The sequence below is a fragment of the Benincasa hispida genome, chromosome 5 (assembly GCF_009727055.1).
Source record: "Benincasa hispida cultivar B227 chromosome 5, ASM972705v1, whole genome shotgun sequence".
Taxonomy (NCBI): domain Eukaryota; kingdom Viridiplantae; phylum Streptophyta; class Magnoliopsida; order Cucurbitales; family Cucurbitaceae; genus Benincasa; species Benincasa hispida.
In genome coordinates, this window is record NC_052353.1 from 33,017,546 (window position 1) to 33,031,537 (window position 13,992).

At 32.4% G+C, this 13,992-nt stretch overlaps 1 protein-coding gene across 8 annotated transcripts in view; it reads left to right on the plus strand.

Annotated features, from left to right (window-relative positions):
• The first annotated feature begins 1,508 nt into the window (after positions 1-1,508).
• Positions 1,509-13,992, plus strand: part of LOC120077079 (MADS-box protein SVP-like) — a 59,947-nt gene continuing 47,463 nt past the window's right edge. For 5 of the 8 annotated variants that reach the window (XR_005481727.1, XR_005481725.1, XR_005481728.1 and 2 more), the window contains exons 1-2: positions 1,510-1,706; positions 2,142-2,348. Coding sequence is in view for 4 of the 8 variants with exons in the window: in XM_039030935.1 (XP_038886863.1) it covers positions 2,167-2,348 (182 nt within the window). In the remaining 4 variants the exon portion in view is untranslated. Of the gene's footprint in view, positions 1,707-2,141; positions 2,349-13,992 lie in introns of all 8 variants that reach the window. The other 3 variants (XR_005481726.1, XM_039030936.1, XM_039030934.1) reach the window with 2 other exon arrangements.

Consider the following 13,992-nt stretch of genomic DNA (forward strand, 5'->3'; position numbering starts at 1 on the left):
ATAGAAAAAAGTTAGAAAACCTTTGTTTTGAAAAAACGGGTGAAATCTCATTTTTACCAAATAATTTAGAGGCTATCTCGGATGTTGCTTTGAGTTATGAAGATTGAAGTTAACATATATGTGGAGCTATAAAATCTATGTTTGGGGTGCAAAGTTGACTTTTTAAGTCGGTGCAATTTTTTGTAATACAAAGACGTATGATCTTTTATTGTGGTTATTTTTGTTTAACTGTTCAATTGCACATTTGTTTTTCCAAATTCTTAACAACAAATTGAGATGTCAACTTAAAACCTTCACATATATTTTACATTTTTTTTGAATGTGAATATTGTACTTGAGGTAGACAAAATGCTCTTGTTTCATACAAACAATAGAATTACAATATACTTTCACATTAGTGGAATATGTGAGTGTAGTATGTACCAGAAAAGTAAACTACGGGTTTAGGGCTTTCTATGACATCTTATTCGAATTGTAGGTTATAGTTTATTATACATGTATGTTGGCACTGGGAATGTGATCAAAGCCTCACATTAGCTAGATAAGAAGATAATCATGAGTATATGAAGGAAAACAACTATCACCAATGTTATGAGGTCTTTTGGGAGAACCCAAAAGTAGAGCCATGAATGTATAAACTACTATATAAGATGATTATTAAACCCCATGAATTAATAATTTCAATTTTGTATTTAAAAAAAATTCTTTCACCAATCAATTTTTGTTCGTTTGTTTTCTTTCTTTTTAGTATATGTTTGATTGAGTTAGTTGTTAAAGTTGATGATTGATGGAGTTGGTCATTGAGGGTGGTAGTCACGTCGAGTTGGAGATCAAAGATGGTCGCTAGAGATGATTATTGAAGGTAGTTTTCAGCAAAGGTTGTTGACTGGAGTTGGGCATTAAACGTGTCTGCCGAAAATAATTGTCGCCCGAGTTGGTCATTGACGGTGGCCAATGAGTGGAGTCATTCAAAATACTAGAGGGAGGGAGAGAGAAAGAGGAAAAGATCGTGTATCTCAATCAACGTGCAAATTTCAATAGTGAACACAGTTGAAATAGGTGGAGTTAAGTAATGTAACAATACCGATATGTGAAGTTGATGGACCAAACATCGAATTAAGTTAAAATCCGAACTCAAGTCAAGTGAATGTTAAAAATTCATGTAATTACTGTATATTGAAATAAAAAATAATAAAAAGAAAAAGAAATGATAAAAGGTAAAGAAAACCTAAAAAGTTGCTAAAATTTTAATTGCCAACTGTATATGTTGTGAGTAGTTGATAGAATAGAGCAGACATGTCTGGCTTTTCATCAGTGTTACCCAATCGGCGCCAAACACAACAACAAGTGAAAGGAAGCTCTTTTGTGGGAATTGCTTAACCACAAAAAGAAGAAAAAAAAAACCCCCCAAAAAGTAAAAAAGAAATATATAAATATATAAAAAGAACATTAAATATCTTTAAATCAGAGCCTCCTTTTTCTTCTTTCTCTCTCTTCAACCCATTGGAGGATTTTCCAAATAATGGTATCTTGTCTGAAACCCTCTTCAAGCTGTGTCAGTAATAAACCTCAAAAGCTACCAACAAAAATAAAAATAAAAAATAAAAAAAATAAACCCAGAAAAAAAAAAAAAGAAAAAACAAAGAGGAAATAAGAAAGAAGAAGAAAGAGATCAATCTCAAAGCTCAAGTCCTTCTTCTTCCATAGTAATGTTCTAAGCTCTTTCTCTCTTTTATTTTTCCTTTGAAAAAAAACAATCTTTTTGCATCAAATCTTTGGTGGGTTTTTGTTATTTTGCTTGGATTTCTCTCTATAAACAAAAAAAAAACCATCAGTTTCTCTCTTTACTTTACATTTTGCTATTAGTGGATGGTTTTTGTTTGGCTTAAAACAGATAGGCCTTTAAATGTATAAATGAATTTTGTGGGTTTTTGTTCTATTTTATTTTTTTTTCCCTCTCTCAAAGATTGGGTTTTTGTTCCTATTTTCATCCGTACTAAATTCAAGATCCATTATTTTTGAGAAAATAAGCAAAAAAAAAAAAAAAAAAACCCATTTTTTTTTCTCAAAGATCAATTCTTTTTCCTTTCTTTTTAAGATTTCTTCCCCCTAATTGATAAATTAATATTTTGAGTTTTCAGGAAAAGAGATTTGAGAAAGAAGAAGATGACGAGGAAGAAAATTCAGATCAAGAAAATTGACAACATAGCTGCAAGACAAGTTGCATTTTCTAAGAGAAGAAAAGGGCTTTTCAAGAAAGCTAAAGAGCTTGCAATTCTTTGTGATGCTGAGATTGGCCTTCTTGTTTTTTCTGCATCTGGGAAGCTCTTTGACTATGCAAGTTCAAGGTTTTTTCCCCCTCAAATCTCTTAAAAACTTCATTCTATTCTATTTGCATCAAGAGAGAGAGAGAAAGAGAGGAGAGAGAATCTTAGCTTGAAACCCCAAAAAAAAAATAAAAAATTGCACTTTAAAAGAAATTAAAATAATAATAGAGAAGCCAAGTACACAAATCCTAGTCAAAAGAACCATATGGGGGGATGTGAATTTGAAGTAGAGGCCAATAATCTAAAATCTAGACTAGTTGGGATTTGAAAACCTTATTGTAGGATTATATTTTTTTCCACCCCCATAAAATATAGGGTAGATTGTTTTTGTATAATATGTTGGTAGCTTGAAGATGTGAAATTTGAGGTGAAATTTCATGAAAAAAAAGCTTTGAATAAGATTGGAGGAGGAATTTGCAAATTTAGAGAGATGGGTTTGGTCCTAAATTTGAATAATTCACATGTTGGATGTTCTTGGATGTCAGAAAATGTTGTTTATATGTTCATATTTTCAATATTATGCATTCATTTTTTTGATATATTAACTTGTTTGTACTTTAAATTAACATTTATTTAAAAAAAAAATCAATATGATATGTGTACTTTTGTAATTGATAAGAGAATGGCCCTCCAATAAGATTAGAAATGGAAAAAATATATAGAAAAATATATAAACATAGGTTGAGTAGGATGGGAATTGGGAAGAGTAGTTTAATTTATCAAAGGACAAAAATTAAGGGAAAAAAAAAAAGAAGAAAGGAAATGAGCTTTAATGGTAGATTATAAAGAAGGTTTTGTTGAAGATTTGGAACCTATAAGCTTTATACAAAGATAGATTTGTTATTTGTAAGTATTAAGATTTGGAAACACAAAATATTTAGTTTGTAGTCCTTTTTAAAAATAATTTAGTACATATAGGCCTCAAAAAGTGGCATTTTGCATGATGGGTTTTCTCATTATCTGTTAAATATGGCTTAGATATAAGGATATGACTTAAATTCTCCCCGTTCTTAACAAATGAAACATGAAATATACAAAAATTTTCCATTGAAAAACAAGACCAAATTCTCAAAAAAGACAAACTCTAATAACTTTTTCTCTCACCATAATGTACCTAAAATTTATATATTTTCTTTAGTTTATTATAATGTCCCACCTCATATTCATAATGATGATAATGTACTTTCTCTATGTCATCTATGACTTTTAAATCTAATTCTCATATGTTTTATATATGGAGAAGATATATATTCAACACTACATTTTCTTTTTTCAATAATATTTTCATATATTTGCCTCATTACATGTAAATATGTTTCAAATATTATAGGTTTTGTTGTTAAGGTACATTTTCAAGTACAAACTTTAAAACATCAAAATTAGTTTTTTTTTTTTATCTTAAAAAAAATAGTTCTAAGTGGGGGTAGAATATAATATATGATTGCTAATTTTAATAATTTCTCTAATATTTTGTTGTAACATATATATTATTTGGATATATATACATATTATCATCACTCACTCTTAGAAACAAATAATTTTATCTTAGAAAACAAAACATGTCATCAAATGAACTGAAACTATCAAAATGCAATTTTTTTTTTGTTATAATAAGACATGTTGAAAGAATAATTTCTTAATTAAGAACTTTCATTCTTTCTCTAATTGAAAATAATAACAAAAAAAAAAAAAAAAAAAAAAAAAAACAGAAGATGAAGAGGGGATTGTCCATTTCTAAAATGTACTCTCTTTGAATTTTCTTTTTTTATTTGAAATAGAATATAAATTTTTAAAGGTTCATTGTGATTGAAATTAGGATAATTATCATTGATATAAATATTTAATTATCATCTCAAGTTTATTGTTTACTTTACTGTTTATATTGTTTAAGTTCTAGGTTTGCCATGCATAAACATATTCTTCATTTTATTTATTTATTTATTATTGCACTCTTTTTCAGTTTATTATATATAGTTTATTTATCATTATATATGCTCTCTCTTCATTTTCATATATCTTAACAAATGCCTTCATATTTTATATATATGTGCTTTATTTCTGTTACTCACTGCCTTAATATTGTGTAATTGCTTATAAGAAACCTTTGCAGAGAGCAAAAGGCTTTCATTTAGCAATTAGTCAAAATATATATATATATATATATAGTAACCAAATCTTACTAGAAATTATTTTTACTTCATTTCTAATATAGAGGACGAGCTTTAAGAAAACGATTTGGAGTTCTTTAGAATATGGAGTGTGAATCAAACTCGTGTTTGAATTCAAATTGAGATATTAATATAGGTTCTTCTTGTTCACATCTGTCTGTGACACGATAGAGTGAATGAAGTTCGTTCTTCTCGTTCAAATCTATCCACGACACGATAGAATGAAGGGTGGAACTCCATTCTAAAAAAAGAAAAAAAAGGAAAACTTCTCTGAAAAAAAAAAAAACCAACCAAAAGACAATATTACTGAAACTAACTCAAAGAGAACAACTAAAAAAAGTGAAGAAACTAATGTTTCTAGTTTTGTTTTCCCCTCTTTTTCTTAGCCTTCAAATGCTCTTTTCTCTAAGAAAAATATTAGGTGTGACATTAGGCTGGAAAATTTTGTGCATGGCTTCAAAAAGATTTGGGATTATGTCTCAATATAATTAAAGTTATAATTAGAGCAAATTAAAAATGTTCATAGTTGATAAAGTTAAAATTAAATAAAAACCAAATCTCAAGACAAACTAGTTATTAGGGTTTGTTTGACCCTAATGATTAGTTTTGTAAAGCTATTGAATTTCTTTTAGAACCTTGAATGTAGTTTAGAAAACTTTAATCTAATGCATTGGAAATTTTATAAGTTTTTTAAATACTATTTTTCTTTCAAGAATTTATTCTTGAACCACTGACAAAGTGTATAAGCTCTTAATATGTCTTTAAGATTTTAATTCTTTATATCCTAAGCTATGTGTATATATATTAACATTATTAAGTTTGACACCAAAACCCTACATTTCAATTCTCACTCCAACAATATGGGGGTGGAATTACACTATAGGATCTTTGTCCCCTAAATCCTCCTCTCCATTAACATTTTGACAAATCCTTTAGGGCAAAGTCCTAAATTATCATAATGATCAAAATTTTATATTGTAAGAAGATGATTGAACACAAGTTTTGCCCTTAATTTGAAGGGGAACCCACAGGTCTCTTTTTTATAAATGTAGCACATTTAACTCATTAGATTTTTTGGAGGGTTAGAAGTGGTGAAGTTTATTGCGTCTTTATAACGTCTGTTCATCGAGTTTCTCGTAAAATTTTCAGTTTGGTATAATTGTTTTCGATTAAAGTCCATTCTTATAGTTTTTTGTGCGTGGACTTTTTTTTTGTGGATTGTTTTTGTATCTCCCCGTATATTCTTAATTTTTTTTTTTATCGACTTTATTTTTGTCTGTTATTGTATTTTTTCATTCTTTTCGATGAAAGTTCGGTTTTTAGTATAAACAATAAACCACTCATAAAAAACTTAGGTATAAAATGTTGAGAGATTCAAAAAACAACATCAGTTCCAAATCCTTTCCAGAATTATTTTGCATATAGATTGGTTGGTGCATTATTTGGCAGCTCCTATTTTAAAATTCTGTCAATGAGTTGATTAAATTTTGCAATATAACAGTGTTGTTTCATAGCTCCATATTGAAAAACTAACCTATAACTATTGAAATTGATTCCCTTTTTCTCTCTCTCTCTTTTTTTTTTTTCTCTTCAGAAGAATCATCCACAGGTTGGCTTAAGGTATATACAAGTGAAATAATAGATTGTTTTAAGACTACAAATTTCAAAAATATCATTTTCTTTTTCTTATATATATATATATATATATATATATTTAATTTATAATTATAAATTTTATTTTAAATATATGAGTCAATCAATGGAATATTTAAATAATTCTCGATTTCTTTTACTAGTGTCATAAATATATCTTTTATCAACTTAATTACATCATTTATTTGTAATAATACTTTTTGAAAAAAGTCCCACAGAAATGTCTATTTATTTATTTATTATTATTTTTTTTTTTAACAAAGAAAACAACATTTCATGATCTCTTAAATTTCTTTTATTTCTTGAGCATGTGAAGGGGATTATGTTTATGTTTCTATTGGAAACCTTCTTTGAACTCATATGGGTTTAAAAGGTCTAAACTTGGAAATACACAAAGAGTTAAAATGTTCATCTATTACAAATGCTCCTTGTGACTTCTTTGTGTATTTCCACAATATAAATTCAGCCATAGTTTCAATTTCTTGATTAATATCAACAGAAGAAAGAACAACAACAAGATCAACAGTTAGTCTAGGAATCTTGGTATACTTCAACCTCAAATCTACACTTTCATATGGAAATGATAGTGTACATGGTTGAACAAAAATTCAGTTTGTGCTAAATGTGAAATTCAATTGTTTAGGTTTAATTTATTCCTTCCAAACATCATCAAGTGTGGCTAGTAATTGTACAATTTATTTTGAAGAATAAATTTAGCAATATAGAACACATTAGAGGTTTTCTTACAAGGTAAAAGATGAGTCATTTTCCAAAAGTGATCAACCACAACCAACATTGAATCATATCCAAATGTTTTGTCCTTGTCCTTTAACCTTTTGGCAAATGAAGCATCTTTTGACAAAATTGAAACATCCTTCCTCAATTGTGTCAAAAAAAATCAGCTTGCTACTAAAGAGGCTAACTAGGTTTCATCTCATGTAGGGCTTTAATCAATGTTTCCCTTCAAGAAGTGTGAGATCTATCATTCTTAAACAAATGACCATCAATTATCATAATTATTATGTTGTTTCCAAATCCCTCTATAGTCGATATCATGTTCATACTTAAAAGGTATGGTCAATCTTATAGTTTGAAGACTTATCCTCCTACTCTAAAGGATGTTGTTAGTTTTCTTGTTTGCTCCGATACCATATTAGATAAATATGCAATTCGATCTCAAAACTAATTGGCGTAGGAACGCCATCTATTCATAAATATTACTAGGCATCCCCATCTTTTCAATGTGGGATCCCTATGTTACCTCTTCAAGATGGTCATATTTGGATTCACCATTCTTTGGTCGATCCATTTTTTTTTGACTAAATACTCGTTTGAACTTCATGAACTATGATACCATATTAGATAAACATGAGGTTCTATTTCAAAACCAATTGACATGGAAAGATTAGCCTATATATCTTTTAAAGATTGTGAAGTCTCTCAATCTTTTCAATATTGGATCCTCAAAAAGTATTTGATGAAGGAAGTCAAATGATTCTATAAATGACAACCATCTACCACTCATCCTATGACTAATCTTTTTTGGAAGGATTCCAGGGAGTAATGGTTTGTAAAAAGATACATTCTTTTCTTATCAAGTAGTGATCTCATTGTTTAAGTGTACACATAAGAGAATAAAGTCCATTTCCTAAGTATGTTTTTTTTTTTTTTTTTTTTTGTAAGATACTCAAGGGGATGGTCACTTTGAGAGAAGACACCTGATGCTGAACCAAGCCTTCCCTTTAGTTTATCAATGCTGGAAGATTGTTCATCTTGCCAATTAAGCTTGCCTTTCTTGAAGCATTCAATTAATGTTATTGCAAATATGCTAAAATGCCTAATGAACTTCCTAGGAGGAGGCCAAACCTGAAAGCTTTTTATGTTATTCATAGTCATAGGAATGGGCCTATCTTGAAATACTTGAACTTTGGATGGATCACTGGCACTCCATGTTAAATTGTTAGAAAGCCAAGGAAGTAAATCTCATAAGTCATAAAGAGAATTTCTTAAAATTAATATAAAGTTTGGTTCTTTTGGAGTGTCTCAAATAAGGTGTGAAGGTGATGAAGATGTTCCTCTTGTTTCTTGTTGTAGTTTAAGATATATCATCAAAATAAACAACCATAGCGTTATTAAGATAGATTGAAGAACTTGATTTATGTGTTGCATAAATATGGTAGGAGTGTTAGAGAGACCTAAAGGCATTACAAGCCACCCAAAAATACCTCTCATTAGTCTTGAAGGTCATTTGGCATTCTTCTTTAGGGCGAATATATACTTGGTGATGAACATTTGTCAAATCTACTTATAAGATTACTTGTGCCCCACTTAATTCGTCCAAAAGATCTGATAGTCGAGGAATAAGAATCTATATTTAATAGTAATGTTGTTCATAGGTTGGCTATCAACACGTGCCAAAGATCTGTATTTTTTTTTTAAGTTACAAGGGTGGTACAACACATAATCTTAAGCTCGCACCTATGATGTGCACGAGTGTTACAAGACTGGTGTCTTGGACGTCTCTCTTTGAGAATGAGAATCTCAAGGACATTATCTTAAGGTATGGGTGTGCCAACAATGCATCTCTTACCATGAGTCAGAGGTTGCGACATAAATTTAGCTTTGACACGATTGCCAAGATATTATCTCGATTAGCGATAATATAAGATGCTGCTATGAGATGATGGGCTATTGATATATAAGTGGACACATCAAATTATAATCAAGTAAACGGTTTAATACCGAGTATCTTCTAGGAAAGATTGGTTTTACAATTTTTCTTAGCTTCCACAAATTCTTCAACGGTTTTATTTAAAGGATCCAAATTAACTGAAGACGATAAATGCATAATAGTTAGAATGCCATTTAATAACAATTCCAATTCAATTTAAACTATCAATCAAATATCAATCCATATTCTAATCAATACCCCAAAAAAGTGATTAGCTACTCATGATCATGAAATACAAACCCACTAAATACAAATCATCCATACAAAGAAAATAAGAGAGAAAATGGAAAGAAACATGACCAATCAATCATTTCCAACTCCATATAGATCGTTTTCACCAGGCTCTGGACTAGCGTCCTTGAGCTTGTGATTGTCCTCCGATAATTCCATAGGCTTTCTTGTTCCTAAGCTCAAAACCCACTAAAACTCGATGCCCTCTTCCTTGCACAATTTTCTGTTAAATAGAATAATTTTTTTATAGCGTTATGACATTGCTTTGTATTTTTTTAATAGAAACAACTGTTTTCATTGAGAAAAAAAAATTAAATAATATAAGGGCATATAAAAAAGCCAAGCCCACAAAACCCCTTAAAAAAAGAGCGTCCAACTAAGAACAATATTTCCAATAGAGTAATTACAAAACCAAAATCTAAAGAAGAAAAACGATATAATCAAGGAAATGTAAAGGAGAGGGGCCTATCCCCAACTCAAAGATCTTCCCAAAAGTATGTTTCCTTGTCGTCCTCCATGAAACAGAAAACATGATGGAAAAAGGAAGGGAGATGAGAAGAAATATCTCTCCACAGGTTTCGATGTGTGCCTTTAACCTCGTTCGCCAACCACCCAATAATCTTTAGGCATAAGGATCCAGGCTCAAGGTCAAATTGCCAAAACCATTTAGCCAATGAGCTTTATTGCGAAGCCTTAATTTTCCAATCTTTGCCTTCCCACCCTAATTAATAGATTTCCCCACATCAAGCCAACTAATCAAATGTGAGCCTTTGTCTTCCTCCACCCCATCCCAAAGAAAATCTCTCATCAACTTCTCTATGCTCTTACGAACCAATACAGGCGTACTAGAGAGGGAAAGGTAATAGATAGGAATTCTGCTTGACAATGATCTAATAAGAGTTAGTCTCCCAGCTTCGGAGAAAAACCTCTTCTTTCAAGAAGTCAATCTCTTCCTGATCTTTTCCATGTAGGGATCCTAAAAACAAAATAGATCTCGAGTTACTTCCAAGAGAAAGGAAGATAAGACGAAGGAAAAAAACCAACAACATAACCCAGCCAACTAGCCCATCTGTTAAACTTTTCCTGCTTGCAGTTAATCCCCAGAACCTAACACTTGCTTCTGTTAATTCTAAGCCTTGAAATCCCCTCAATGAACCCTAGGATGTGGTTAAGGATGGATAAAGAATCCAATTTTCTAGAACAGAAGAAAATTGTGTCATCAACAAACTGAAGGTGAGAAAGAGCCACCTCCTTAAAGGCTATGTTATATGGCTCGATAATACCTCCTTCCACTCCTTTGTGAATGAGATGACTTAAAATATATACCATCAACAAGAAAAGGAAAGGTGATAGCGGATCCCCTTGTCTCAAACCTTTAGAGGCCAAGATTGACCCCTTCAAGGAACCATTGATAAGGATTGAATAATTCACATTTCTAATACATTTCCACATCCACATTCTCCATTTATACTTGAAGCCTTTCTTTTCCATCACCCTATCCAAGAAATTACAGTTGACATGATCCTAAGCTTTCTCAATGTCAATTTAAAAATCACACCTTCCTTTCTCTTGGCTCTATAATCCTCAATGGCATCACTCGCAGTGAGGGCATGGTCTAGAATATGTCTCCTCACAACAAAGGCTCATTGAGCTTCAAAAATGGTCAACAAGAGCACTTTCCTAAGATGGTTAGCCTATACCTTAACAAGGATCTTATACACATTAGTTAAAAGGTCGATAGTTCTAAATTCCTTGACTCGATTAGCATTATATTTCTTAGGAATAAGACACAGAAGTTTCTAGCAGGGAGCGGTTTAAAATGCATTTTTCAAAGAATTTTTTGAAAACATTTTCCACGTCTCCCTTTATAATATCCTAGTTATCTTGGAAAAGTCATGGAGAAGTCGTCCAGTCCTTAAGACTTACTTCTATCACTCCCAAAGACCACCTTCCTAATTTCCTCCACATTAAACCGAATCCAACTCTTCCCACTCTCTAGTTGAAATGGGCCTCCAATCAATGCCTTAAACAAACGATCTAGGCTTAACAACAGGGCTTAACAAGTCTGAAAATATCGATAAAATCTCCTCCTCCACCTCCTTATCATTGCTTGTTTGTTCCCCATTATCCTTGATCAAAGGGCCTATGCAGTTTTTGTTTCTTCTATCACTAGCTGCTCATCCCCTTCCCTAGCCCACTTCAATTCCATCTTCTATCTCATTAGTAGTCTCCTTTCTAATTACTTCAGCAGACTCCCCTCTAAGAATTTCCCTCTCCCTTTTTAGCATTGGATCCATAAGCCCTTCCACCTCTTTCAAACCAACCTCCTCAGTTCTATTTAGAATTTTCTATTTTTTTTTTTTAATTTTGATGTCTCCAAAGATCACTCTATTCAAAGACCTGAGAGTAACTTTTAGAGCTTTTAGTTTCCCTATAAAGTGGTACCTTTCCCACCTCATTGCATTGGAACATTCCACTAAGAGGAAATGTTAGCCTTGAAAGAAGGGTGGTCAAGCCACATATTTTTAAACCTAAAAGGTCCAGAGCCCCACCTTTGAGTGTCGAAGTTAAGATTATGGGCCAATGGTCTAAAGTAACTCTCAGCCCTCTTGACTGTCTAGAGATTCCATACCACTCAATTCAATCCTCGGAATGAAGAAGTCTGTCAATCCTTATAGTGGCCTTGCAGTAAGCCCAAGTAATAATGGAGGATAAAAACCTTGCAGCCAATAATAAAACTATTAAAAGATATCATGGAACCAATAAATCTTTCTCCAAAGGTTTTTTTCCAAAGGAACAAGTGAAATTAAAATCCCAGCCACACACCAATAAGGACCACACACACTAAAGAGATTCTTGAGCTCATCCCAAAAATCTTTCTTCCCTCTAATCTTTGAAGGCTCATAAACCGCTGTAATCTAAAACTCCTTTCCCTCTACATTGTAAAATGAGATCGTCAGAGAGAATAAATGTTAAAAATACAAGAGTAGGGAAGAGAATAATAACACAATTACTTGGAAACCCTAGTACAGGGAGAAAAACCACGATATAGAGACTTTTCTTATTATTTTAATCTGATACACTGAATACATAGGGACATGTTGTATAAATAGACAGTAGGAAACCCTAGTAGTCTACACAATTACATAAATGCCCCTAGGTTAATAACCCTATTTTCAACACTCCCTCTCAAGTTGGAGCATAAATATCGACAAGGCCCAACTTGCTTACACAATAATCAAAGCTTTGTCTCAGTAACCCTTTTGTAAGTACATCAACAACTTGTTAATTTGAAGGAATATAGGGAATGCATATGCTTCCACTGTTCAACCTCTCCTTAATGAAATGTCTGTCTATCTTCACGTGTTTAGTTCTGTCGTGTTGAATCGAGTTATTTGCAATACTGATGGCAACTTTATTGTCACAAAACAATTTCATCGGAAGCTCATTATCTTGCTGGAGATCTGATAACACTTTCTTCAACCAAATTTCTTCACAAATTCCCAGACTCATGGATCTATACTCAGCCTCAGCACTACTTCTAGCAACAACTCCTTGTTTCTTACTTCTCTAGGTGACTAGATTACTCCAGACAAACGTACAGTACCCAGATGTTGATTTTCTATCAACAACAGACCCTGTCCAGCCAGAATCAGTGTAGGCTTCAACAGATCGTTTTTCGGTCTTTCTCAACATTAGACCTTTGCCAGGAGTTTCTTTCAGGTACCGAAGGATACGTTCAACTGTTGTCATATGATCCTTACATGGAGCTTTCATAAACTGACTGACAACACCTATTGCATAAGAAATATCTGGTCTTGTGTGAGACAAGTAGATCAACTTCCCGACTAACCGCTGATACCTTTCTTTATTAACAAGAACTCTATCATTCTTATCACTGAGCTTCACATTGTACTCTGCTGGTGTGTCAACAGGTTTACACCCAGTCATGCCTATTTCCTTTAGAGTATATTTTTGTTGAGAGACTGATATACCTTCTTTTGAGTGAGCCATTTCTATTCCCAGAAAGTATCTTAGCTTCCCGAGGTCTTTAATTTCAAATTCTCAGGTCATCTCTGTTTTGAGCCTCATGATCTCTACATCATCATCCCCAAATAAAACAATGTCATCAACGTAGACAATAAGAACAGCTATCTTCCCTGATGTCGATTTTTTATAAAAAGAGTGATCAGAATGCCCCTGAACATACCCCTATGCTTTCACAAAAGTTGTAAACCTGTCAACCCAGACTCTTGGAGACTGTTTCAATCCGTATAACGACCTCCCCAATCTACACACCTTGTTTTTGAATTGACTCTCGAACCCAGGAGGAGGACTCATATAGACTTCCTTTTCAAGTTCCCCATTCAAAAAAGCATTTTTAACATCAAGTTGGTATAGGGTAGGGACCAATCCTTATTTACAGCAACTGACAAGAGCACTCGGATAGTGTTAAGTTTGGCCACAGAAGAAAAAGTTTCAGAATAATCTACTCCATAGATCTGAGTAAAGCCTCTTGCAACGAGTCTAGCCTTTGTACCGGTCATCCCATCTGAATTGTATTTTATAGTAAATACCCATTTACATCCAACTATCTTGTGCCCTTCAGGCAAAGCCACCTGTTCCCAAGTTCCATTCTTCTCAAGAACTCTCATTTCTTCCATAACAGCAGACCGCCATTCTGGTTTTTTCATTGCAACCCTTATGTCATTTGGAACCACCTCAGCATCCAAACTAGTAGTGAATGCTTTGAACTCGATTGCAAGATTACTATACATCATGTAATTATGCATATGATATTTAGTACATGAACGAGTGCCTTTCCTCAGAGCTATAGGAAGATCAAGCGATGATGCATCACGTTCTTTCAATCTTCAGGCTC